This window comes from Lathamus discolor, chromosome 15 (genome assembly GCF_037157495.1).
Source record: "Lathamus discolor isolate bLatDis1 chromosome 15, bLatDis1.hap1, whole genome shotgun sequence".
Lineage (NCBI taxonomy): Eukaryota > Metazoa > Chordata > Aves > Psittaciformes > Psittacidae > Lathamus > Lathamus discolor.
Window position 1 is genome coordinate 5,705,201 of NC_088898.1, and position 25,400 is coordinate 5,730,600.

At 56.6% G+C, this 25,400-nt stretch overlaps 1 protein-coding gene and 1 long non-coding RNA gene across 2 annotated transcripts in view; one reads left to right on the plus strand and one right to left on the minus strand.

Moving 5' to 3' along the window:
* The window catches only part of LOC136022255 (uncharacterized), a 104,720-nt gene extending 82,206 nt beyond the window's left edge, over positions 1 to 22,514 (minus strand). Inside the window, exon 1 of the long non-coding RNA XR_010616104.1 lies at positions 22,426 to 22,514. This is a non-coding gene — a long non-coding RNA (uncharacterized LOC136022255). The remainder of the gene's footprint in view (positions 1 to 22,425) is intronic.
* A 1,052-nt stretch (positions 22,515 to 23,566) lies between these two features.
* On the plus strand, positions 23,567 to 24,987 carry IER5L (immediate early response 5 like). The gene has a single exon (XM_065695405.1). The coding sequence runs from the start codon at positions 23,957 to 23,959 to the stop codon at positions 24,959 to 24,961; it is 1,005 nt and encodes a 334-aa protein (XP_065551477.1). The 5' UTR covers positions 23,567 to 23,956; the 3' UTR covers positions 24,962 to 24,987.
* Positions 24,988 to 25,400: the final 413 nt, after the last annotated feature.

A 25,400-nucleotide genomic window follows, 5' to 3' on the forward strand; every position in this document is an offset into this window, starting at 1 on the left:
CCCTGCTTTCCCTGCTGCTTGAGACCACGTTACTGGTGCTTAAAAAGGAGTTATCCTGGTGCAAGACAGGCAGACCTGAGCAGGGACCAGTAAAGCAAAGGGTGGTTTGGATTCTCCCCCAAACACATGCCCCAAGCAGGGGTAGGGAGGCCCAGCCAGTGCTGATTTGTTGCAGGAGATAGGATTTAAACCAACTGTACAGCTTTTCAAATGGTGTGTCTGCACTTCTCAAGCCTGTCCACATGGACTATCTCAAATGATCCCAAATGAAGAATGCAGTCAGACAGTCCCCAAGTCCAGCCATGACTGACACATGGCTCCCCAAAATAAGGCACAGGGGCAGTATGTCCCTGACCAGACTTATGACAACCCATCACCACAGCATCACCCAAGGCTGCACAGTCCTCTCCCTCCCACCATGCTCTTCTTCCAACATAAGACAGTCTTTCCACATCCATACCCCAATTTGGAAGAGCCTCTGTGAGGGATTAAAGGAAAAAGTCAAACAAACAAACAATCTAACTGGAGCATCTCCTTTGCAAGCTTCCCTCATAGGACTTCTTTCTAATGGGGGTGACATCTCCCTGCGCCACACGGGCTCTTCAGCATCATTCATGAATATCATGCACTAGTTGGTTCCTTCCCCTCTATTTAGCTGTTGGCTTCCCCTGTCAAGCCCAGCTCTGGATGGTCAGACAATCCCAGAAGGGTTCTGTTTGCCGTTGCTGAATCCAAGCATCCAGGAAGCAGAGCTTTAGTAGCAAAGAGCTGGATGAAGCTATTTCTGTGTCTTCTTCAAGCGGCTTTGCCCAAGCAGCCTGGAAGCACCAGCAGCTCCAGCAGCCAGCTGGACACAGCGATAATCCTGTGCCAGATCACGGCTCTGACACCTCCAGCATGTGATTCACCAAAGAACTATTCAACCCCAGGTCTCCCCGTCCGGAGGGGATACCCAGTGATCTGAGCTCTCAGACACTATATTTTACTCAGCATTTAACACTGGCAAAACACTTGATAGGACCCAGAGGGATTTCTGCATCTGCTGATCAGCTGCCTCCTCTCTTGTTCCTCTCCAAGGTTTCGTTGTTGCTTTGCATTTGCCTTCAGCCTGCTTCTGTTACCATATGATGCTGATGCCATCACAATGGATCTCCCCACAACTTCTAAACCTACTGACACACTTCCAGCCAAGGTGGAGACCTCAGAGATAACACTCTTGCAGTCGCAGAGCAATTCTGGGTCGTGCTGGGGTGCAAGCTCTGCTTAGACATCATACAAGGCACACAGAGCAAGACACTACAACTTCTTTTCCCTAACCACAGGGAAACGAAACAGAACAAGCTCCAGAATTAGAGCTCGTGTTTTAAAACCCAACTGCCAGGCAAAGCCAGAGAAATTGAGCTTTGCAGGCTCCAGCACCTGCACAAGAGCACATCCAAAGCCTTTCATTTACAGAGCCAGGAACGAGGCGAGACCCTGGGCTTCAGTGCTCACCAGAGGAGGTGTTTCAGAGCTGGGCGCATTGCAGCAGCCACTGCTCTCCCAGCAGAGCAGCCACAGCACTAGAGAGAGTTCAGAGAGGTGGGTGATGCTACGGTCACTATAAATGGATACCATAAACACCCCAGAACATCCCCCTCCCCTGCTCCCCACTCAGGCACTGCCAAATGTAACGCAACCATCAACCCCAGTGAGTGAGCTACAGGTACAGAGCAGGAGAGATCAAGGACATTGCAAATGTCTCATGTTCCTGCAAGAGCATGGCAAAATTCCCTGGGGATCCTGGGGAAGGGATCATGCCCCATGCTGCAGAACAGGTTTCCTGCCACCATAGCCGCATGCAGGATCAGAAAGCTCAAGCCTCAGGACAGCAACCCCACAAGCAGGCACCCTGGAGATTCAACATCCCAGAGAAGCACTGTATTGGGATTGAGTGGCAAGGGTTTGGTAGCAGGGGAGACACACGGGTGGCTTTATGAGGAGCTATTAGTGGCTTCCCCTGTGTCTGACAGAGCTGGCTCCAAGGCAGACCCCACAGTGACAGTGGTAGTGCCTCTGGGATAATGTGTTTCAAAAGGGGTGAAAAAACTCCTCCAAAAACCACAGCAACCACAGCAGCAGAGAGGAGTGAGGGTATGTGAGAGACACAGACACCTGCAGCCACCAAGGTCAGTGAGGAATGAGGTGCTCCAGGCTCTGGAACAGAACTGCCCCTGCAGCCCCTCAGGTTTGCAACAGAACTGGTGACGCTGTGAGGGACCCACGCTGGAGCCTGGGAAGGAGAGGAGGGGAAGGGGTTTATAAGATTTGGGGTTTATTTCTCATTATCCTGCTCTGATTTGATTGGTAATAAACTAATTCCCCAAGTCGAGTGTGCTTTGCCTGTGACGGTAACAGTGAGTGAGTGCTCCCTGCCCATATCCTTGCATCCTGACTCACTTGCATTACACTGGCTCTCCCCTGTCCCACTGAGGAGGGCAGTGATAGGACACCCGACGTCAAGCCATGGTCACCCCACCCCATCAGCACATCCTTTCCTTTTATAGCATGCCTCTTCCTGTGCCCCATCTCCCCATTCAGAAGACAGCAGCAAAAACATACAGTTCTGGAAGCATGGATTTACCAGTGCAAGAGGACCCCAAATTCCTCCCCCTCTTTAGCTCCTCTAGCACACCAGCCCCTGCATTAGCTCCCACCTAGAAACAAGGTGGGACAAGTTCACAGGCCCATGCTGTGGCCTATGAGGGACAGTGCCTGAGCCATACCCCATCCCAGCCACTAAACCATCTCTGCCACCAGTGTGTAACGGGACAAAGCCATCAGCCTGGTGCTGCTCTCACCCTGCTGCCTGCCCAATTACTCGCCTGCCCCAGCCCAGGGACACAAATCTGTGTCAGACGATGTGATGATCTGATTAGTCTGTTTGATAGTGCAGTGCCTGATTCAATGCCCATTGAAATCAAAGGTCCCTTGATCTCTGCAGGCACTAAATCAAGCCTTGGTTCCCTCCAGCCGAGCACAACCATCCTGTCCTCACCAGTTACTCCAGGCCTAGGCCACTACTGCATAATTAGAGGGCACAATGCTGGCTTTAACCCAGTGAACCACCATGGCTTTTCTTATCAGTGGTGAATTTCCCCTTGCTTTGGACTTCGTTCCAGAGGAGTTAAGTGCTATTAAAAGCTGCTGTAACCATAGAATCACACAAGCATAGAATCACCTAGGTTGGAAAATACCTTTAAGATCATCAAGTCCAACCATTAAACACTTGCATCTGAGGATCTCAAAGCAGAGACACAGTGAGTTATGTTAGGAGAGTTGGTGCAGGGTTGAATAGGAGGCGGAAATGGAAGCATCAGGAGGCAAAACTGGGTCTATCTCAAAATTGGGCCCAATTCCCATCTTGCTTTCCCTGCCGATGAAAGTCAGGAGTCACTACCCCGAGTCACAGAGCTGGAAAGAGCAGGAATCTGGCCCATTGCAACCAGGCTGCAATCTGAGATGCTATTTACTTTCCCTGTGCTCATTTAGGAGCAGAGCTGCCCGTGTTCACAGCCACGCCAGTTCTTGGCTCCACAGGGCCCAAAGACAAAGCAGCAAAGGGAAGAGCAAACCAGAGACCTCTCCATGCTGTGTGAACGAATCAAGGATCATTTCTGGGAATGACACTTGAACCTGATGTGTTCTGGAGCGAAGGGACACGTGAGATCCCAGACCTTGCACTGCCTGGAGATGTGGTCCTCAGTTCAAAATGAATCCTGGGCAGTGAGAAGGCATCCACCAGGATCTGGCTACATATCGCTAAGTCTTGGAGTCTGATCCCACGAATAAACAGGGGATAAAAGGGAGACTCAGGGCTCCCCTCCAACAACATCCCCCCATTCCCAGCTCCCAGGCTGTCCTAGAGCAGGAAGAACAGGGAGTGTTCCCCATTTGCTGCTCCAGCTACAGCAGCTGACACAGTAAGAACTGTTGCATGAGCAGGAAGGAGAGGGACGGAGCTGCGCAGCCAGCAGGATCCAGCCTCCCTTGTTGGAACCATCCCTTCCCGTCCCGCTCTGCCAAGAGTGGGAAAATCCCTTCCACAAATAACACAAGCAAATAAATAAAACAAACCCCTGGGGCTGGGGGAGAGGAGACGAATCCAGCGCTAACCCAAGGCTGCAGCGTTGGCTGAGCGCTGCCAGCGCGGCTGAGCAGCAAACAGTGGCGTTCACAGCAACGGGCGCTGGGAGCTCAGGGGGTGTTGGTGCTTTATAGGCCAAAAAGTGGCTTTATAAAAATGGATCTTCAAATATTTGCTCCGGCATGGCCTGAGCCCCATGTGCTGTGGTGAAACACTCACGTGTGCCAAGCTCCCGCAGCAAGCGGGGAGAGTGGCTGCGGCACAGCAGCAATTCCTGCCCAGAGCCAGGGTCTGCAAGCACGACACTGACATTTCCATGCAAACCCAGCCCCGGCTGTAGAAGAAATAGATGTGAAAACCGGATATTCCTTTCTCACCCTCTCAAAGAGGAATGATGCTATCAAGTTAGCCAAAGGAACCCAGATCTGCTGGTTTTGGTGATGCTGAAAACATCATTGTCTGAACCAGCTGCTCCAGAATGAACAATCAGGGGATGGCACACCGAACAAGCAACATCACAAGAGCCAACCCTGGTGTCTGCCTTGGGGATCTGCAGCCTGGACATAAGGACCCTCCAGGTCACCTTGTGGCCCTGGGCAAGCCTGAATGCCAGGTCCCCAAAGGGCAGCATGGAAAGCGGCTCCCGCATGGCAGATCTGCCATGACAAGCTTCCCAACCGACTTCCACTTGGCAAAAAGAAACAGAGAAGGCTGAATCCCTCCAGTGCCAGGCTGGATGCCTCTGGGCTTCACAGAGTCCTGCTGGAACGCCACCATCCTTCCCAGCAGCTCCAACAGGTTCAGAAAAGGCAGGAGATGACCTCCACTTCCCCAGGCAGAAGGGGATGATTTAACCCTGGGCACCCAGAAAGCGCTGGAAGCATAGAGCAAAGAGTCCCTAAACACAGTGGATACAGGTTGGCATTTGCATTCCTGCCAGAGAAAGGGCAGAGAGCAAGGATGCAGGCAGGAGAGGACAGGCAGCATAGAGCAACAGGAGGCAGTGGGGCGTGGGGCAGAGGGGTACACCCCCTGCATGCCTCTGAACCGATGAGGTCTCAAGGCTCTGGGTCAGACCCCCCATGTTCTATCCAAGCACACCAGTCTGTCCCCTCCCCGGAACAGCTTAGCACCACACAAGGGGCAAAGGAGCACAGTTCAGGTGCAATTCCTGGCTGAGAATTAGATCCTGGCTCTTTCCTGAGCTCAAATCACAAGGTTTCTGAGGCTCCTTTACTCCAGGAGAAGGAACCAGCTGCAGCAAGCTGGGTTCTGCTGTCGGGCCTCCAGTTCCCAACAACCGCCTGCCTCTGGCTGAGGAACACAGCCTGACCTTCCCCACACAGCATCCATCCTCCCCTGCACACTCTTGCCTCCTCCAGCCCCCCCCAGCCAAATATGCTCATTTGCTTATGAAGAGCCTGAAGGTGCATCTGCAGCACAGGGGAGAAGCATGAAGGCTGCTTCATTTTCTCCTCTTTTCCTCCTCTAGCTCTTCACTGAAGCCTCCACCTCCCCAGCTCGAGGAGAAGCCTTTCCTTTCCCTCCCTTTGCACTGAGCAGCACGGAAGCATGAAAGGTACTGACAAAATAAAGTTGGATTGTACTGCATTATTGAAAAAGTGACCTCCAGTGGTCAATAAAGCCTTTGCCCACCGTTTCCAGGCAGCGGTGCCTGTTGTCAGGCTCTGCCTGGGTGCAGCAGGATGCAGCTCGGCATTCCCGGTCCCAGCGACCGCGGGTGGACTCGTTAAAACCCAGGCTCGGCGTTTGGGTAACAAGGAGCTCGAAGCACTTTAATGCACGGCTGCAGTCGGGAATGCGAACGGGCTGCAGGCGGGAGCAGCCTCACAACGCTCTGCTCCCCCCGGCTCCTGCCTCACCGCTCCCGGCTCCAGGCAAAGGCAGTGTCTGATAAGCGGAGCTGGCAAAAGGCACAGTTATAGGATATGGTTTTACTGCAAACCCTCAGCCGCACTGTGCAGGGAGAGGGAAACGGGTGCAAGGGACACTATCCTGCTGCTCAGCAGCACTGGGCTCAGCACAGGGACCAAGAGGAAGCTGATGGACCCAGCACAGGTAGCACACAGGTTGCCCTCAAAGATGCTCTCCTCTGTGTTCCCACTCCTTTCACATTTGGTTTCTATGCACAACCATCTTTCTCCTTCCCTCCCCTACCCCAGCTGCAGAAGCAGATCGGTCCTGGCTACTTGAGATACCACTGAAGGACATTAAACCCAGCATGGAAGGGGAGCAGCCCATGGGAATACCTCCCTTCACACCGGAGCCCAAAGTACCTCTCACCTGGGGAAAGCAGAGCTGATTTCCCTTCACAGCACACACAGAGGCATGGGAGATGGTGATGGCCCATTTGCAGGATCAGCAGCTCGCCGGTGACACTGGTGCACCCTCACCTGCAGATCCCATCCCTTCTTCTTTCCCCCTCTCCTTTCACAGCCTCTGCAAGGCAAGCAGCAGCCCCTCACTGTCCTCCCAAGCCCCAGGCCAGGTGAGAGCTCAAGGTGAGGGATTAACTTCATGTAGGGCCCAACTGCAATAAGGGGAACCTTCTCAGGACGTTAGTCAAGGACAGAGAAGAACCAGCATCCCCAAGAGAAATGGGAAGAAGGCCCTAAAGCAGACCAGCTCTTTAAGGATCCTGCTCTATCTCTAAGTGCCAGTGCCACCATAGTGAGGGATGCCTCCCTGTGTCCCACTTCAAAGAGGAGCACAGCAGCAGATCCCATGACATCTCAGGACCAACACTGCTCAGAGAAGAAGGTGCTAATGAACCACCTCATTCCTCAAGGGGATCTCAAGGGGATTGCTTTAGATAGCATGAAAGATTAAAGGTCTAAAGGATGCAAGGGGAGGTGGAAGGGAAGAATCTCCTCCCATGGATGGACACAGATCGGCACCACGGAGCTCATAGGTATGGTCAGGACCAGGCTATGAGCTGTGGACATGATCTAGTGCACCAGGCAAGGAGATAACCAAATGGTGCGCTCCTAAATTTAGCAGCCACCATGCATCTCATCTCACAGCCCTTCATCCCCACAGCCCACTCCCAGAGTTGTGCAAGCCTGATTTCCATCAAGGGCTGTCTTGAAAGAGCCTCTTTCCACTTCAACCCATCTGCCAAGTGCCCACAGCCTTCCCCAGATCAGCTCCCCTCTTCTGCAACGTGCTAGCAGCATGGACCAGGCTGCTCTCCACCTAAAGCAACACACCCATGACACAGAGACAGCAGTTGCCTACATATCACCTGCAAAGCAGCCTCCCCTCACATGGAAATGCACAAAGTATGGCTACAGCAGGATCCTGGCACATTTATTGTACCCTGGTGGTCCAACAACCACCTCCCTCAGCCTGTGGTTCACAGCCCTTGAGAGCAAGGGCAAAGCTCAGCGCTCCCCTCTGGTAGGTGTTCTAGCAGCTCTCTCCTTCAGCTGCACAACATCCCTCACACAAGGGTAGGAGCATCCCACTTTGAAATAGGGATCTCAGTGCTGCTGTCCAGCCCTCAGCATCCCAGCATGGCCATGGCACCAAGGGGAGGACACCTTCAGCCAGAGCCAGGTTGTTGCTCTGTCCTGCAGCAGGTTCAATGTCCCAAAGGAGAAGTGGACAGTGACACTGAGAGGGCCAAATCCGCAAGGCTGAACCCCTCTGCCTGCAAGAGCAGGGCATGGTCTTGTGATGGCCCTGCATGGACAGGAAGGTGGGAAGATGAAGGGACCCAAGCTTTGGGGGAAGCAGTACAGCCAAGCTCCAGCCACCTCTAGACTACAAAGCACCTCTCCTCCTTGCATGGAGCGGTGGTCTCACCTCACCAAGTGTAGACCACCTAGATGCAAAGCTCGGCATGGTCCTGATGCCACTGCAGTGGGCAATGGCCCAGCCATTTGCTTTCCTGAGGAGCAGAAGGCATCAGGAGCTGCAAGTACTCCTCGTGACACCCCAAAAAGCTTAACCTTATGGGGCAACCACAGAAAGAGTGGCTGGTTTGAGCTGCGGTGAGTTCACACTGGGACATCGCACCCCATTTGATCACAGATCCTCCATTGGTGGCAAGACACATCTGGTCACACTCAGCCACACACAACATCATCTGGAAAGATGAGAACATGCCATATCTTAGGTGTGAGTCAAGCCTGGGTTTTGGGATGCCGAAGGCAGCCTAAAGCTTTCACTTGAAAGCTAAAGCTGAGGCTTACAGCTGGGTGGAGCTGAGGGGCAGGATGGGATCCTATCGCTGCTTCTGCAGGTCTCATTTGGAGCTGCACCAGCACAACCCTCCCCAAACTGGCATCACATCAAGCCTTGTGTCCACTGCTCCATCCCTGGCAGATCGGGTCTATCAGGTGGATCTGGGTCCGAGTTACAGCCTTGCAGCCCCCAGGCTGTACAAGTTTTAAATACTAATAAGTCACAGCCTCACATCTCAGATCAAGCTCCCTTTTGGGAGATCCAAGTCCCGGCTGGGAGTGCTAAACCAGACAGGCAGGACCAGAAAACATTCCCATCCTACTTCTGCAAAGAGGAGCCTCCACTCCACACCCTTCCAGTCTGCCCCTGGGGTATCTGTCAGACAGGCGGAGCAGGGCTTTGCTGTTGAAGGCAGCCTAATCCTGCGACCTTTACATCAGTGGGGCCAGATCTCTTGATTCACCCAAGGTTGGGCCCTTCTTGATTCACCCAAGGTTGGGCCCTTCTTGATTCACCCAAGGTTGGGATGCAGCTGGGAAGCAGGGGGATGACAGCAAGGAGGAGAGGGGACACAATTCAGGCCATCGCACACCAAGCAGCCTGGTACAAGCTGCGATAGCTCCTCCCTTCGCAAACCCCTCTCGGCATCACCAGCTGAATAAGGCTCAACCCGAAACCAGGGTTGTACCTGCACGTGTTGGTGAGTCAGAGCTGGCCAGGCACAGACACACACCAAGCCCTCCCCCACAGCCCCTTTCAACTCCTGTCTCCCTGACATGCCCTCACCAGCACTTTAAAGAGGTTTTTGCTTTCCCCTTTTCCCCTCCTCTTTTTCTCTTCTGCTCGTTTTTGTCTCCAGTCCTGCCAGTGGGTGGGGAAAATCCCGGGTGTCAAACTTCAAAAGGGAAGCCTGAGTTCACATCGCATTCATGTCCAATGTGCTGCCTAACCACAGGCTTCTGCCTGCACCCACACCCGGGACTGGCAGGAGCTCCAGTGGGGCCCGTAACGCTGCTGCCTCCACTCCCCACAGCCCAGTGAGTTGGGGATGCCCATTTCTCCATCCATGGCTTGGTGCACCCGCTCAGGTGGAGGTGAGAGGAGGGTTTGAAGGCAGAGCCGTGCTCAGGAGGGTTGTGGAGCTGAGGTTCAACGCCCAGCACAAAAGCAGAGCTCCTAGAAATCAGCTCTGCAGAAAGGAGACAGAACTCCTTGGCTTCTCCTCCCTGCTCAGCATCACATCCCTGACAGCAGCTTGGTGGCACAAGGCAGCCCTGCCACATGCCTCGTGGTGGCACAGGACAGCCCAAGGTTGCTTCACACCATGCGTTTTGCTTTGTGCGTTTGAGTTTCACACTTGATCTGGGTGATTTTGGCCAAAGCAGAACAGAGCAGCCAGACCAAGGAGGAAGATGTGCCCTGTGCTGTACATCCAAAACTAGACTGTCCCCTGTCCTCTGCAAGGGCTTTGGTGGGGATGAACAGCTCCACAAAGCTGAACCTGGGCAGATCTGGGGTGATCCCTGCACACTGCAGAGCCAGCATGGGGCAATAGATCCACCAACCTCAGCCTCGTGCTGCTACCACCTACAGCGGCCCTGGTCCACACAAGCCATCTCCTTCACATCTCCTGGTTTCCAGGTTAACAGAGCAGGGCAGTTTGAGACCCGGTGCTTTCATAACAAACCTATTTTCTTTTCCCCCAGTCACCTGCAACAAAGAAAACCAGGCACACAGACTGGGGAAGGAGATATAGCATCTATTTGATTTTCTATTGTACTCCTGAATAGTAAGTTAAAGCCTATTCACAGCTGATTTGGTTCTGTTTTCAGTGGCTTTTGAGACCCTCAGACTTCATGGGGAGATGAGCTCTCCCACTGAAGAGCTGGCAGGAGCCAGCCTTGCAGGGTTAGGAGCCAGGATGGTCCTGGGAGGTGAGTCAGAAACCCCACACAGAGAGGAAAAGGGGGATGCTCAGAGCAGGAGAGCCCAAACCTGTGAGCCTATACCAGGAGCCGCACAGTTAGACTGGAAAGAGCTTCACTGCCTGCCAGGAGCAGAGAGAAACGTCAGAGTGACATTTTGTTGAAAGGGGATGAGCAGGAACGTGGGAGGATGTGTTGATGCTCCTCCCTGAAGGACACAGTTTCCAGTGGGAAAGCTGTCCTGGCTCAGGAGCTGTGCCAGGAAAACCAGGGAGCACAGGATGGGCAGCGCTGCAGCCTGCCCTGATGCCCAGGGAGGTATCAGGGCAGCTCTGACACCAAGGTTGACCTGCAGCATCTCTGGCAGCCACCACCTTGCAAGTACACACACCAGGATTTCAGTCTCACTGTCTCCAGTGTGTTTGGATGCAGTGTCCTTGGCTATGACAGCCACAGGAATAGGTTCTTACCCTTCCTGCACTGCTGGGCACACAGGCTCTTGAGCATCCCTGCGGAGCACAGGGCCAAATATCAGGATATACAGGACATAAGCCTACTAGAAGCCTTGAATAACGATTCCCAAATCCAGTTGGGATCAACACAATGGGGAGCACACCACCTGCAGATGCCTGCTCTCAAAATACCTCCTGTGGGCTTAGCTCCAGCAGCCCACAGAGCAGCATGGGCACACTTTCCCATGTGGCCTTTTGGATTGCACTTTCCTTCTGCTCCATCTCCAGGTAAAGCAAGAGAACCCCATAACACAGCCGTGGAAAGGATGCTCCAAACAGTATGCAGCTGCAATGGAATACAGTGCTGCTCCAGGACAAACCTTGAGTTTAAGAAAGGCTCAAACATCCTGGAGTTGCAGCAGGGATTGAAAGGAGGGATGTCCTTCAGCGAGGCAGGCACACTTCCCACTGTGAGCCCTTCCCAAGCAGAGCCAGAGCCGGAGGGCTCCAGCATCTCCCCAGCAAACCCTTCACCCCCTCCAGAGGGGTTTCCACAGCAGGACCCAGGCCAGGAGCTGCAGGAAGGGGGCTGCCATCCCCCCCTGCCTCCCGCCTGGGAGCCAGGGGGACGCACGTGATGAGGCGCTGGCTTGGGTTTCGAGCCTTGCGACAGCACCAGCTGCTCCTGCCCGTCCCTCGCCCCCAAAGAGGCCCAGAGATCATGTTTCCTGTGCCCATACATCCAGGTGAGTCCCCGCAGATGTGGCCAACATCACCTCCCCTGCAGCCATTCCACAGGAATGCCAGACCAGCCACTGGGCACCAGAGCATCCCTGCGAGCTCCCGGTGACATCCAGGCACATCCCACCTCCTGAAGCCCTGGGGATGCAGGAGCTGTGCTGGGCAGGGGATCACGCCAGCAGAAACTGGATCTAGGCTGCTCCAGAACCAAAAATAACCCACCAGCTGCCTGGGAAGAGAGAGCCAAGTGAGCACAGAGCACACACATGGCAGCGGGGGGTCATCTGCATCCATCTTCGGGGGTAACAGAGGGGTTTGGTGAAATTCAATGGGTAACAGCAGACAAGCAGCCCACAAGAGCCTCCAGGATTATCTGGGCAGCAAAGCAGCAGATGACCAATACCCTCAGGGCACATCCTCCATCTGGGGAGCCACAAAGAGCCCTGTGCAGAGGCTCCTGCTCTGTCCCTCCTCTCCTGCCTCAAGAGGCAGCAGCAGTCAGGGCAGCTGAGAGCCCAGAGAACATGGAAACTGGTGATGTGGGAGCATTATCCCACCCCATTGCTCCACAAGCAATCACCCATAAACACTCTCCCAGCCTGAGGAGTGCTTGGAGCAGGCTACAGAAGGAAAGGAAATCCAGATGTGCAAAGCAGAGGAAGGAGGCACCAGGATCTGTTCACATCTCATGCCAGCCTCCTGCCAGAGGCTCCTGGTGCAGCCACACCTTGTGTTTTCGAGGAGCAGCAAGAGCCCTTATCCTTGCAGGGAGGAGCAGACAGAGCTTTGTGTGTTTGGGTTAGCTGTGATGCTACCCAGGGCTGGGGAGCAAGGAGGGCACGGAAGCCAGAGCTGCCTTTGGGCTGGATGCACTTGGGCTCCACAAACAACAGCCCTTTGAGCAGATCCAGCCTCTATCAGGAAAACATGTTTTTCCCATTTCCATAATTACACTCCAATCACTACCAGGACCAAGGCACAGGCTTAGGCTGAAGAGGCAGCAGGTAATGTTTCTGCATCAACCCTTACTTCAAGGAGTCACTTTCCCCTCATCATTCCCAAATCTTCCACTTTTCTTCTTCCAGGATCTGTGACCTCAGAGCAGGTCAACGCCTGCCCCAAACCCCAAGCATGGAGCATTAAAGAGCAGAAAGACCTGGCACAAGTCACTCAGCACACCAACTTCATCAGCCTCCTGAAGGCACTGGCATTGCTCATCCGCAAGCACTGCTACCACAGCCCAAGGGAGGGCATCTGCAGGTCACGCCTCACGGAAGAGCTCTATAAACCGGGGCTGAACCCTCAGCAGGTACAGGCTGACCTCAGGGAGCAGAGCCACAGCAGAGCTGACCTCAAGGGGAAGGCAGGAGCGTTCTCAGCCAGCCTGGGGAGGGAGCTGGCAGGAGCAGTGCAGCATCGCTGGGTGCCAGCGCTCACATCCACCCGCTGCCCCTGGGGTTGTGCATGGCTTGGGGCTGCTCCTGCTTTTCCCGAGCCAGCTCCCTGGGCAGGAGGAGACAAGCAAGAGCTCGGTGCTGCCGCAGCCATCGTCCTCCCTGCTCTGGCGAAGGGAGGAGAAAGCAGCAGCAAACAAGTCTTGGGCTGTCGGCTTCCCGGCACCCTCGGCAGTGCTGCCCATGCCAGCACCGCACTCCTCCACCTCCTTCCCTCCTCGCTGTGTCTGCAGGGAGAGGAGGAGTGGCTCTGCTTCCCAGCAGCTGGGGAAGGATGGAGCCAGCTCCTTGCGTTTCCCAGACCTGGGGCGCTGCACCAGGCAGAGGAGAGCAGCTCCTTCCTGCTGCTCCTGGTGCACCACAGGCCAGGGAGGAGACAAACCCCCTTCCTCGGGAAAGGCTCATCTGTGCCCTTCCCAGCTCCATCATCACCTCCCTGGAGTGCTTTGGGCAGAGCTGCTCTGCCTAGGTTTTCCTGCTCCCCTTGCTGGAGAGGGGAAGGCACTGGTCCATCTCGCACACACAGACCCTGTTGGCTGTGCTGCATCCAGAGAGCCTCCAGGCAGTTTTGGTCCAGCATCTTTGGCTGCCATCAATAAATCTACTGGAGGCTTTAAAGCCTGGCACTGCTCAATCTGCTCAACCAATCTTACATGTGTGAGGGGAAAACCCTTAACTCTGGTCTCCAGAGTCAGTCCTCAAAGCACCTACCACTTATTAAGACCCAGCTGACCTGATCCTCAGCATCCCAAAGCTCTGATTGCTAACTCAGACACACAAAGGAAGCAGAAGCTCCACAGAAGCTCTGCACCATCTAAAAGCCTTTTCTTTCATTTCGCTTGCTCTCATTTTAAGCTGGCCACCAATACCTTGGGAAACACAGGCTGGAGAGACTTAGGGCTTCTTTTTGAGAGCTTAACATCCATTATGCTCTTAAAAAATTTATACCCTTAAGCATCTGCACAGTGGCTGCTGAGCACCCATTAACAAAATCTCATCCATTGCTTAAGCCTGGCAAGTCTCACCTTCAAGAGATACCCATAAAGACCTGGCAAGACACTCGGCTTGAGCCCTGGGCTCCTAAGAGCAGACCATAACACAAACAGCCCTGGGGAAGACATTATCCCCCCCAAAAGAGTGAGCCACCAGAGGTGAGGTTTATATCCCAGAGCAACCACTGCATGCTGGTTTCACTGCAGACCATGGCAGGACAGCTTGATGTGTCAGTTGGAAATGCAATTAACTTCCATGTGCAAGGGGATAAGGGAAGAACTGAGGTTCCTATGGATGCAGTTGCTCGGCTCTTAATTCCTCTAGCAACGCTAGCCTAGCAATGTTATCCAGGTTTCACGTCTACCCTTCCCAGAGCAGGAAAAGCTCCTGTCAGCCTTGGGAATGCCTGTGCGTGTGGGAAAGCCGCACAGTATGCAAAGCAGCACTGCACCAGGAGCTGTTTGCAACCAGCTTCACCCCCAGGACCCCCAACCCACAGCTCCTGCTGCCTCCAGCAGCTGCGATCCACTCCTTGGGGCTCCTACTCCAGCATCAGAGCAGGAGAGGTCCAGGGTCAGCCCAGGTCCAAGCAAGACTGTGTCAGAAGGAGTCGTGGAGGCACAAAAACCTCAGAAGCTTCAGTGCAGGGCAACTGCTGCAACATAACCATCACATTGCTCTAGGCAGCTGTGAGGCTTCTTGGGGAAGGCTCCCAAATGGCAGGCAAAGGATGAAAAGCAAAAGGGAATGTGCAACAGAGCTAAACAGGCCTGTAGAGGAGCTTTCCTGTGCCCTGCTCCACCAGACAGCTTCTCCAGGTCCCCATGCAGCCTATGCATCCCCTCCAGATGCTCTAGCAGGGCACACACAGCCTCACAGTCAGGTCCCTGCTGGGTCAGGCACAGCACACACACGTACAGGAGCTGTTTGCAAGTCAGCACTGCAGCACCGAGGAGCACAGGGATTAACTGGACCAAGGTCAGGCAGCGTGGCTGGGGGCTGAGCTGTGCAGCCCAGGACACAGCACCTCACCTACCCCTGAGCAGCCCCCCAGAGCAGCCAGGCACAGGAGGATGTGTTAGACTGAGCCCCCACTCTCATCCCTGCATCCAGGCGAGACAAATGTGTTCCCTCCTACACCATCGTCTCCATTCACACCTCCCTGTAAAGGATGCGCTGGTCGCTCTGTGTTCCCACACACTGCTGTGGGGTGGCCACAGCTGGGGAAGGGCCCCCCAGGCAGCTTATTTCAGCATCCAGGAGACAACAGGCAGCTGCACCCACAGCACCCACACAGCATGGGCTCCCTGCACCCCAGCTCCTCGCTGGGTGCAGCAGCTTGCCACAGGCAGCCTCTCCCACTCCAGTGCTTCCTTTCACGCAGGAAAGGACCAAGTGCAGCCTCCACTGCAGCCCACAAGGGTCTTTTTGCTGCCTTTGATGCACCCAGAAGGTCACAGCTGCATGGCTTGTGGTCCAGCATCCAACCACACAAGTCCCTTCACACAGGGCAGCTGGGTCCTGGCACTGCAGGTCTCTCCAAAGCCATAAGCTCTGACGGGCTTCAGCCCTTCCACTGCCACTGTGCCACCATGCACCAGGAGCTTTCTGCACCCAGGGAAGGGTTCCTCTGCTCTTGGTACGAATTTCACCCTTACAAATCCAAATCCAAGCAAGACCAGCAGCTCTGCCCACTGCGCAAGCCAGGCACTGGGCTGGAAGGAGCAGGGACACGAGCCTGAACTGTCAGCATGGACTTGCTGGAGCCCATTTCCAGGCAGCAGCAGACATGCCTGATACTCACTCCATCACCTGCATCCAGGAAGGAATAAGGCTCAAGTGCAAACCCTCTACAGGCAAGCCCCCAACCCCTGGGCTGTGAGAAGGCTGAGCTGTGCCCAGCAGCCCAGGAGAGAAAGGCTTGGCCAAGAGCATGAGGCTCAGCACTGCCACCCTCCCCTTGCCTTCACACCGAGGACATCGCTCAGGTGAGCTGCTGTGCGTGACCCAAAGAATCACCAGCTCCAGCCAGCTCAGCTGCCGGCTCCCTGCAGCATCACAGCCCTCCCCACCAGTTGCGTTTTGTGGTTATTCCTGCTTTTCCAGTCGGCGAGGTTCCCATGCTGTGCTCCAGCAGCCCCTCTCTAGCGCATTTTCCTGCCACGGGGATTTTATCCCTCTCCACCAAGGCTCAGGGGGGCATGGAGACAAGGACCACCAGGACAAGGCAGCAAAGACAAAGCAATTCAAGGCAAGCAGAGGACAGCCCATGACTGACTGGCTCTGCTGGGGTGGATGTTTCACAGACACCCCCAGCACAGGGTCCTGACCCAGCCGCAGCTCCCACCATGCACTCAAGCCAGCCCCCATCCAGCCCCACAGGAGCTGCTGGGGGCTGGATGCTTGGCTGTCATCTCCCTCCAGGTTTGCACAAGCTGTCTAGAGGTAGCTGATGGCAAGAGGCCAGGCAAGCACGGTGCTTTGATGTGGGTGTCTGCTGGGCACATGCCAGGGCCGGGCCAGGGTGCCTGGCTGGAGGCACTGGGTGCCAGACTGAATTATGCCGGGAGCGGAAGAAATCTGCAGGTCACGGCTGTGCCACAGCGGCAGGAGATATCTGCCTCCACACTCTGCTCCAGAGCCCTTTATCTGTCTCCCCTGCAAGGAAAACAGCCACGCTGTGCATTCCCCATGGCACAGAGAGTGCCGGCTGCTTCAGCACCCACCTCAGGCTCCCAGCCCCAGGGCGCCGGGAGGAGGATGCTGTGGAGGGGAGGCAGGAGCAGAGGCGGTCCAGCCCGGCGGCAGGCAGGCAGGCACCGCACCGTGCCGGCTGCCGGTGCCCAGGCACCGAAGGAGTTACGGAGCGCAGGAGATGTCGTTAATAACGAAGGCCACGGGAGTGATTTTTATCTTTAAAAAGCCCACAGCCCAGGTTGCGCGGCTCTGCCGAGGAGCTCGCTCGGGCACAGCCGCTGCTCCTTTAAGGTATTTAACAACAAAGTGGGTGAACACGCTGGCTCCTCCCCGAGACGGCACATTCCCTCCGGGTCCCCCCGCCCCAGCCACGAGTGGCAGCTGGGACCCCCCACGCCAGCTCCCGGACTACGAGTCCCGGCACCCCGCGGGGGTTTGCTCCCTGCCGGGGGTTGTAGTTCTCCTGCCATTGTCAGTCCGTCCATCCACAGGGCATCCTAAGGCCACGCTCCCCCCGGCTGGAAGGGGAAGCTGGGGAAGGCTGCAGTATGGGGAAGGCTGCAGTATCCATCGCAGGCAGGCAGAGATTAACCATTTCAGAGCCCTCATCAGCTGGCAGCACTGATTGCACTAATCGGTGTCGCTTTTAGCAAAGAAGGGGACGCCTAAAAAGCTGGGACCAGGCACCATCCTAGCGTTCATTCCCCACCTGAGCCACAGCTCCAACTTTAATACAGTTTTTGCCCCTCCCCAAAGCCTTGGCAAGCTCAGGGGATGGGAAGGATCTGCTGCTTTGGTTGCTCTCAGTGCCAAGCGTCACTGCCTGGCGCTGCCAGCCCTGGGAAGGTACCTCTAGAGATGGGCAATTCCTATCACAGGAGCCTCGCAAGGGCCCCCCAACCAGCCAGAAGCTGCCTGTGCAGTGAGACAAGCCCTGCCCTCCACAGAACAGCATCTAGAAACCGGGGGACAGGGCAGGTGGGAGGGGACACGGAGAAAGAGATATAGGATTAACCCTAGATGACAAGCACTGGTCCCCATACCCTCCCATCACCATGTAACAGCTCAGTGCTGGAAAGCCCACTGGCCTCATAGCTGATAGGGAGCATGGCTACAAATCCCTCTCACACCCCAGCAAGTCCCATCCTCCTCCACCCAGAATGGATGGGAAAGGGGTGTGCAGGTGACATCCCTCATTCACACTGGTGCTGGAGACAGACTTTCCAGTTAGCTCCAGCATAGCCACATTTACAGCTGTAACAGTGTCGGACCAAGCCCAGGGATCAGTCCTTGCCTATGCAGAATGAGACTTCATTTGACCCAACACTTACATAGATTTGCTATCAGGTATCGGGGTTCATGAACACAAGTACCCACATTTTCCAGCCCTCTGGCACAGCTCCCAGACATTGGAAGCACCCAACAGCAGAGCCCAGCCTGGAGTACTGCCCCAGGTAGAGCTTCAGTCAGCACTTTAAGTCACCACTGAGCAGGGCAGAGGTTGTGGATGCTTTGACCACTGCAGGGGATGTTGTGGGGATGCAGCTCACACAAAGCTCCTGTGGAAGCCCCTAAGCAGCCGCCATGGGTGGCTCCCTGGGTGGCAGGGTCCAGGGAGAACCCAGTGCAAGATGTGAAACACTAGCTCACTGGAGGGAATAGACACCAACTTTATCCCCGCTTTCCCAAAGAGCAGCCCCTAAGCTTGTCACACACGGTTTATCTTGCAGCTTTAGCATTTGCAGGAAATCTATGCCCTCCAAGTGCTAGAAACAAGGCAACAAGGCATCAGCACATTAGGATGGACATGCTAGAGAAGCCTGTTCCATAAGCTTTACCATGCTGCTGCTGCAGAGCATCACACAGCCTCTGGATGCCAGGTGAGCCAAGCAAATCACACTAAGACCAACTGGGACGTTGCAGCCTTCCCACAGCTCTGCTCACACCGTCAGCAGCTTGGTCCTGCCCAGCTATAGCAAGGAACAGATCTGCTACTGAAGACTGAGCCCTGAGCACAGCAAAAGCTTGTATGGGCTGAAACCCATGCATGCAGGCAAGAAGCTACCTCTTACTTTGGGTCACATCACCCGATGGTTGACACAGCTAGTGTTTGCCCACTCATGGCAGGATAAGCAGAGGCCATTGCAGAGAGGCTCGGCAATAAGACCCTGGTAGCAATCACCTCCTCAGTTCCACCCTTCCAGGCTTAGCTAAAGCAAGAGTCACGCAACTGCCCTCTAAGGGGACCGCCCAATGCTTTGGTAGAAGTACAGAAAGCACCAGTTTGTGAGCACTACCTTGGGCACCAGGATGGGTAAGGCTCTGCTTGGCCATGCAGCAGCAGGGAAGTTGCATCCTTACCCTGCACAGCAGCATCCAGGGTACAAGAAATGTAGGAAGAAAAGTCAATGAGGTTAGGTAGGAACAGACCAGATCAAAGTAGTGAGCACTCCATCCATGCCTCCTGCTACAGTGGTGCTGGAAGGCATCATACAGCTCCCCAGCTGAAAGCACAGAAGAACAATGGTTTAATTGATATTTTTATATGGTTTCATCCCTATTTTCTGCAGGATTTTGTACAAAGTATTGGACTGTGGTACCAGAGCTGAGCTGTAGCTAGCAGCTACGACAGTGGGGTGACAGCCTCACCCACAGCCTGTTCAATACAGATGGATATGCTACTCCAAGCACTGCTGGCTTCTGGAGCCAACATACCCTGTGTCCCCCACATGCTGCAGCAGACCCTGTGGGTCTATGTTACAGGTCCCCCCAAGGTGGGGAGCAGCTTAGGGGGCCAGGCAACATTGTGCCTGCCCAGCACAGAAGACGGGTGGCAGAAGTTAGCTCTGCTCCCAGAGCTCGGGCTGCAGACCTTGTTCTGGCTTGTTTTCCCACTAGCTTTGGGTGCCTGACTTGTAATAAGTAAGCCTGAAAAGCAGGCTCCCTTCAGACATGCCAGGCACCCGCAGCTCCAGCTCCTAGACGCGTCTCCAGGGAGTCAAGTTCCAGGTGCACCAAAAACCCCTCATGTTCCAGCCAATACCCAAATGCCTCCGCTTCCTTGTCTGAGAAAAGCTGGGCAATGCCCAGGCCTCCGAGGCTCAAGGGGAAATTGCTCTATAGCAGCCAGTCTAATTGCACTGAAATTACGAGATCAAGCAGTAAATTCACGTCTGTGTTCGTTGCTCTGGGTGGCAAAGCTGCACCAGCAAGCGCCTGATCCCCGCTCGCCGCAAATTCACCTTCCATTGGCAAGGGAAGGAAGGGGTTAATGAAGGAGAGCATTGCCAGTTGGAAGTGCTACCTAAAAAGGGTTTCTCCTACTAGCTGAAGCAAAATGGTTTCTCTTGCCAGCTTGTTTACTCTGCAGCTGAGAGCAGCGCACCGCCAGGTTCTGCTGCTGGAGCCTGCTGCAGGATGGACAGCTGCGAAACCAGCACTGGCACCAGCACATCAGCAGGGCTGGACCCACAGTGGTGCAGCTGCACCAGCCCCAGCCCAGGGCCAGCCCCATGGCACCTACACCACAGCCCGATCCCCAGGGGGGAAATGCACAACTACCACCCTCCAGACAGCAAACCCTGGTCCCTTCCTGCTTTCCTTTGAGGAAATAATGGTACTTGCTGTTTAATAGCCAGTGCAAAGCTGCAATTACATTTGACCAAGATGGGTTTAGACCAACCATTCCCTACAGCAGTAGGGTCCTGTCCTATGGGAAAGGCACACAAACCCCAGTGGAGACAAGGGATGCTGGACAGGACACAGATTTTCCTGGGAAGGCAAGCACCAAACTCCTCTTGTCCCAGCTTGCTGTTGCAGAGCCAGAAAATGAACAGGACATTATCCTCTTCTACAAAAGCAGAGCTTACAGCCATGTGCCAAGGCAGGTACCAGCCAGATTCCTGTCTCTGGGAGATTTTGGAGTCCACAGGCCAAACTGAAGCAGTGCAGCTTTTGATGCCCATCCTGGTTCCAGGATTAAAGCCACCGTGTCTGCAAACAGAACACTCTCACCTGCCAGGAGAGCAGCTGGGGAGGAGAGCAGCCGCAATGCTGCCCGGCAGCCAGCGCCAGGATCAGGCCCCTGCTTTATAGTCCTTATATTAATTACCCGGAGTCTAAATAAGATTAAAGTTTTAATTCCAGCTTCATCTCCTAGAGGCTCCTGCTGTGCTCTTGGGTTTTCCTGGTGCCACAAAGCTTCTCAGGCAGCTACAGCAGAGGGCACTTCTCTGACAAGCAGCATCTCCCACATCAGGGCTGTCCCACCATGCCCAAACAGCCCTGAGAACGCATCACCCGCTGCACCTCCATAAACCCACCACTGCTGCAAGCTGGGCCCTGCAAAGTCCACCTGAGCCTTCACTTAAAGACACAGCCTGAGGATAACAGGGCCATGCAATGATTAAAGAGAGGAGGGCTGGTGCTGGCCAGTGTCCCCAGATCACACTGCAAGCCCAAGCTGAGGCAGGGTGGTGAGCAGGAGCTGGAGGATGTGTGCCAGGACAATGCTTTGTGACTGGCACCATCCATGCTGCCCAAGCCACCCCGGAGCAGGCAGTTGATGGGCAATTCAGGCTTTTAGCCTGGACCACCTAAGCTGGAGTTTTATATCTGGAAATAGGCCAGAGAGCAGCAAACACCAGCTGAGCAAGAGAGGCATTCACTGCCTGTGCTGCTGGCTGAGTGGAAGATGTGGCACAGGCTGGCAGCAGCAGTGCTCCCTGCCCTGGGTCCCCACTGCCCAGGAGGCCACAGGGAACACTGCAGAGTCACAGCTGGGGCTCAGTCCTCAAGCATCAACATCAACACCCTGCAAGGGCAGAGCCTTTGATCTCACTGAGCAGGAGCAAGACCTGTCTCCAGCTGCCAAAGCTCAGCACCGGTCCATGTGATGTGCTCCAAACCCCTGCTGTACAACATACTGTCTGCACAGATCAGCTCTGGGTATCACCTCCCTGCGCTCCAGCTGCAGCGCACCCACAGCCTTGGAAAAGCCAACCTGCAGCCAGTAAGGATTGCATGAGAGAGACTGGTGGAGGAGAGGAAGGACAGCTCAATCCCCTATCTCCAATGCTGCCCATATCCACCACCTTGAGCTACAGCCACCCTCTGGACATGGTTGTGGTGACTTTCCATATTATGAACAAATGAAACAGGTCGAGGGCATCCTGCGAGAGCTTGGGAATGCATGGTGTCATTCACCCTGGTTTGCATGTTGAGGGCAGAGTAATAGAAAAGACTGCTCCATAAGCAAGGTTTCACAAGCAAGGAGGGCTACTCAGGGGGCAGCTTGCCCCAGCCCAACTACTGTCCCAAGCACCTTTCCACAGGGACAAAATCCTCTCTGGTGCTGCTCCCACTCCTCTGGGTGAGGATATGGGTTTGCTGCACCAGCAGAGTCCAGCCAGGCAAGGAAGCAAGCAAAGCCCTAGCCTTCCAAGCATGCCCCCACAGAGTCTAGGCTTTGTACAGTGCCACCCCAAAACCAGTGAGCCCACTGACCACCATGGTTCAGAAACTGGGCTGTGTCAGTGGAAGCAAGGGCTTCAGAGGCTTTCTTTACAGAGGGCTCCCTACAACCTGCAGACACGAGGCTACCTGTAGTCAGCACTGAGGTACAAACAGCAACATGCTCCCAAAGCAGGCACACAGCATGAGAAACCTTCATAACCAGTGGAAAAAACCCTCCCACTCTGCACGGATCTCCACAGAAGATGCCATTTCAGAAGCAGCTCCCATTGCCCCAGCCTGGGGTCTCTCCTGCACTTCCCAGCTCACGGCCCCTTCTCCCACTGAGACTCTGCAGTCCCTGCCCCAGCTCTTACCTTCTGGCCAAGAGCTGCTCCTCTGCAGTGACCCCAGCTTCCCTGGGTGCTGCTGCTCCCCAGGCAAATGGCAAAGTCCCTCGGTAGCAAGGTCCTTCAGACAAAAAGCATTGGGGAGCCCCTATCCCAACCCATCCCTCCCACAAGGGTCTACCCGGCCCCTCCCCATCACATGTGCCTTGCGAGGGGGCACATTGAATACAGCTGTGAGCAACAAGGTGGGGTGAGAGCCTTTAATTACAACAACCTATGCACCATCCTGCTCCTATTCTGGGGGAAACCCAGGTGTGACCGGGGCGCTTGCTGAGCTGCGATTGATGCACAGCCCTGCTCCCACATCGAGGGCAGAGATCTGGCTCCTCTCCACCAAGCGTGAGGTGGAGGTGAGAGCTTGCAGGGCAGGGGAAGGGGGTGCCCCTGGTGCTCAGTGTCAGGGCGCGGGGGGAGCCATCGGTGCTTGTAAGGCCACAGGGCCTGGGCAGCTGAGCGGGGAGCCCAGGGACCGGGGCTTGAGGCAAGCGGCTGCTTCCAGACGGGAGAGGGCTACAGAGTGCCGGCGGTACCGGTACCACCACGGGTGCTGGGGGCAGGCCCTGGAGGTACCACAGAGACCGGAGCGGGGCGGCTCCTCCCTCACGGATGCTCGGGGCCGCCAACCGGGGCGGGAGCCGCCTCCCGCTCACCTGTGTGAAGGGAGCAGCGCAAGGAGGCGGCCCCGGCCCCATCGCCGCTTCACCGGACACCCGCTGCCCGGCCCCCGCCGCCACCGGCCAGACCCGCCGGGTCCCCGCCGCCCTCCCGGGCCACACGGCTCCTGTCAGGATTTGAACAGTTCCAGGAGCCCGCCTCACCCTCATTGGCCGCTTCACCCGCCCATCACACCTCTTTCCCCCACTCTATTGGCTGAGCCCGCCGAGGGGGCGGAGCGCGTCCGGCTTGCTGCTATAAATGGCGGGGGCTGGGCGGGAGGGCGCTCAGTGCCGCTGCGCGACAGGTACCGGCTGAGAGCGTCGGGCGAAAGGGGCGGGGCTCTGTGGAAAGGGAGCGAGGGGCGGGGCCGGCGCGCGAGCGCGCGCGGGGAGGGCGGGTTTTGGGGAGGGGGGGGCGGGGCCGCGCGGGGGGGGGGTGGGGTTGGGAGGTGGGGGGGGGGGGGGGGGGAAGGAGGAGGGCGGGGGCGCGCGCGCGGCGGTGCCTGCACGCGCCGATCCCGCACGGATCGCGGCAGCAGCAGCGGGAGCCACCGGCGCGCACGGCGATGCCCGCGCTGCTCCCGCCGCTGGCCGCCCCCTGAAGGCTCCGCTCTGTGTTCCCCCCTTCTCCAGCGACCTCAGGCTCTGTTCCCCCCCCTTTTCCCCCTTTCCCCCCTTCCCCTTCTATTCCCTCCCCCCCACCCTCCCTCCGCTTCTTTATCCTCCTGGTTTATTTCCTTCCCCCCCCCCCCCCCCCCCTTTCTATTCCCGACCCTCCGCACCCTCCCGGCTGCCGTGTGGATGCGGGCCGGGGTGCCTGACTGCGCGGGTGGCGAGAGCAGATGCTGAGGGGCCGGAGGAGGATGGAGTGCACCCTCGATGCGCAGAGTTTGATCAGTATTTCCCTGCGGAAGATCCACAGCTCCCGCACTCAGCGAGGCGGCATCAAGCTCCACAAGAACCTGCTCGTCTCCTATGTGCTCCGCAACGCCCGGCAGCTCTACCTGAGCGAGCGCTACGCCGAGCTCTACCGCCGCCAGCAGCAGCACTACCCGGACGGAGCCCCGCTCCTCGCCATGCCCGCCTGCCCGCCGCCCGCCGCCGCCCCGCCGGAGCTGGCGGTTCTCCCGCTGCCCGCCGACACGCAGGACCGCGAGGCGCGGAGCTGCGCGGTGCTGCGGGGCGGTGCGGAGCTGCTGGAGGGGCCGGTGTGTGCGGCACCCCCGGAGCTGCAGAGAGCGCCCTGCAGAGACTCGTCCCCGGGCTTCTACCGGGCCGCCGGCAGCGCCGGTCCCGGTGGTGGTGGTGGTGGTGGTGGAAGCAGCGCGGCCCCGGGGCTGCTCTACGCTGCCGGTTGTGACTTCGGGACCGGGGGGGTACCGCACTGTAGCAGCCGCACCACGGTGCTGGATTTGGACACTCACGTCGTGACCACGGTGGAGAACGGGTACTTGCACCAGGACTGCTGCTCGCAGTGCCCCTGCTGCTGCCAGCCGGTAGCGGGGCTCGCCTCCCCGCCGCCCGCACCGGGCACCAAGCGCAAGTATTACCCGGGGCAGGAGGAGGAAGAGGAGGGGGTGGAGGAAGGGGAGCCGGGGGGAGGCGGGGTGGCGGGCGGCCCCCCCTTCGCCCCGTGCACCAAACGCGCCCGTTTCGAGGAGTACAGCGCCGAGCACCCCCAGGACTCTTCCAACATCTCCAACTTGATCTCCATCTTCGGCTCCGGTTTCACGGGGCTGGTGAGCCGGCAGCAGGCGGACTCGGAGCAGCCCCTCAACGGGCAGCTGTGCGGCAAGCAGGCGCTGGCGAGCCTGGGAGCCTGGACTCGGGCCATCGTCGCGTTTTAGAGAGGAGCGGGGAGCAAATAGAGAGGGGGGGGACGGGGCCACGGGGTTGGAAGGAGGAGGGGGGGGGTTGGAAAACGGGGGTGCGATCCGAGGGGACAGCGGCTCCGGAGTGGGGGGACCCTGAAACAAAGGCGGGGAGGGGGGAGGTTGGGGTGAGGGGAAGGGGGGTGTGGGGGGTGCCGAGGGGTGCGCAGGGGGGGTGGGAGGGCAGAGCCACGCTAGTGTTTTATAAATTGTACAATAAAGAACCCAAAACCCGAGCCGTTGGGACTTTGTTTTGGGGGGGGGGGGGGGGGGAACCAAACAGAAAACCGCAACAAACAACCGAAAACAAAACAACGGAGCCCAACAGCGGAGCCCCCACTTAAACCCTCCTCTTTGTCCGCTCGGGCTCTCCCGGGGCCGGGGCTACCGGCGGCAGCGCCACGTGAGAGCCGGG

What these genes read in the sequence shown, in the direction of transcription:
- IER5L (XM_065695405.1), top strand. Translation starts at nt 23,957, where the DNA reads ATGCTGAGGGGCCGGAGGAGGATGGAGTGCACCCTCGATGCGCAGAGT.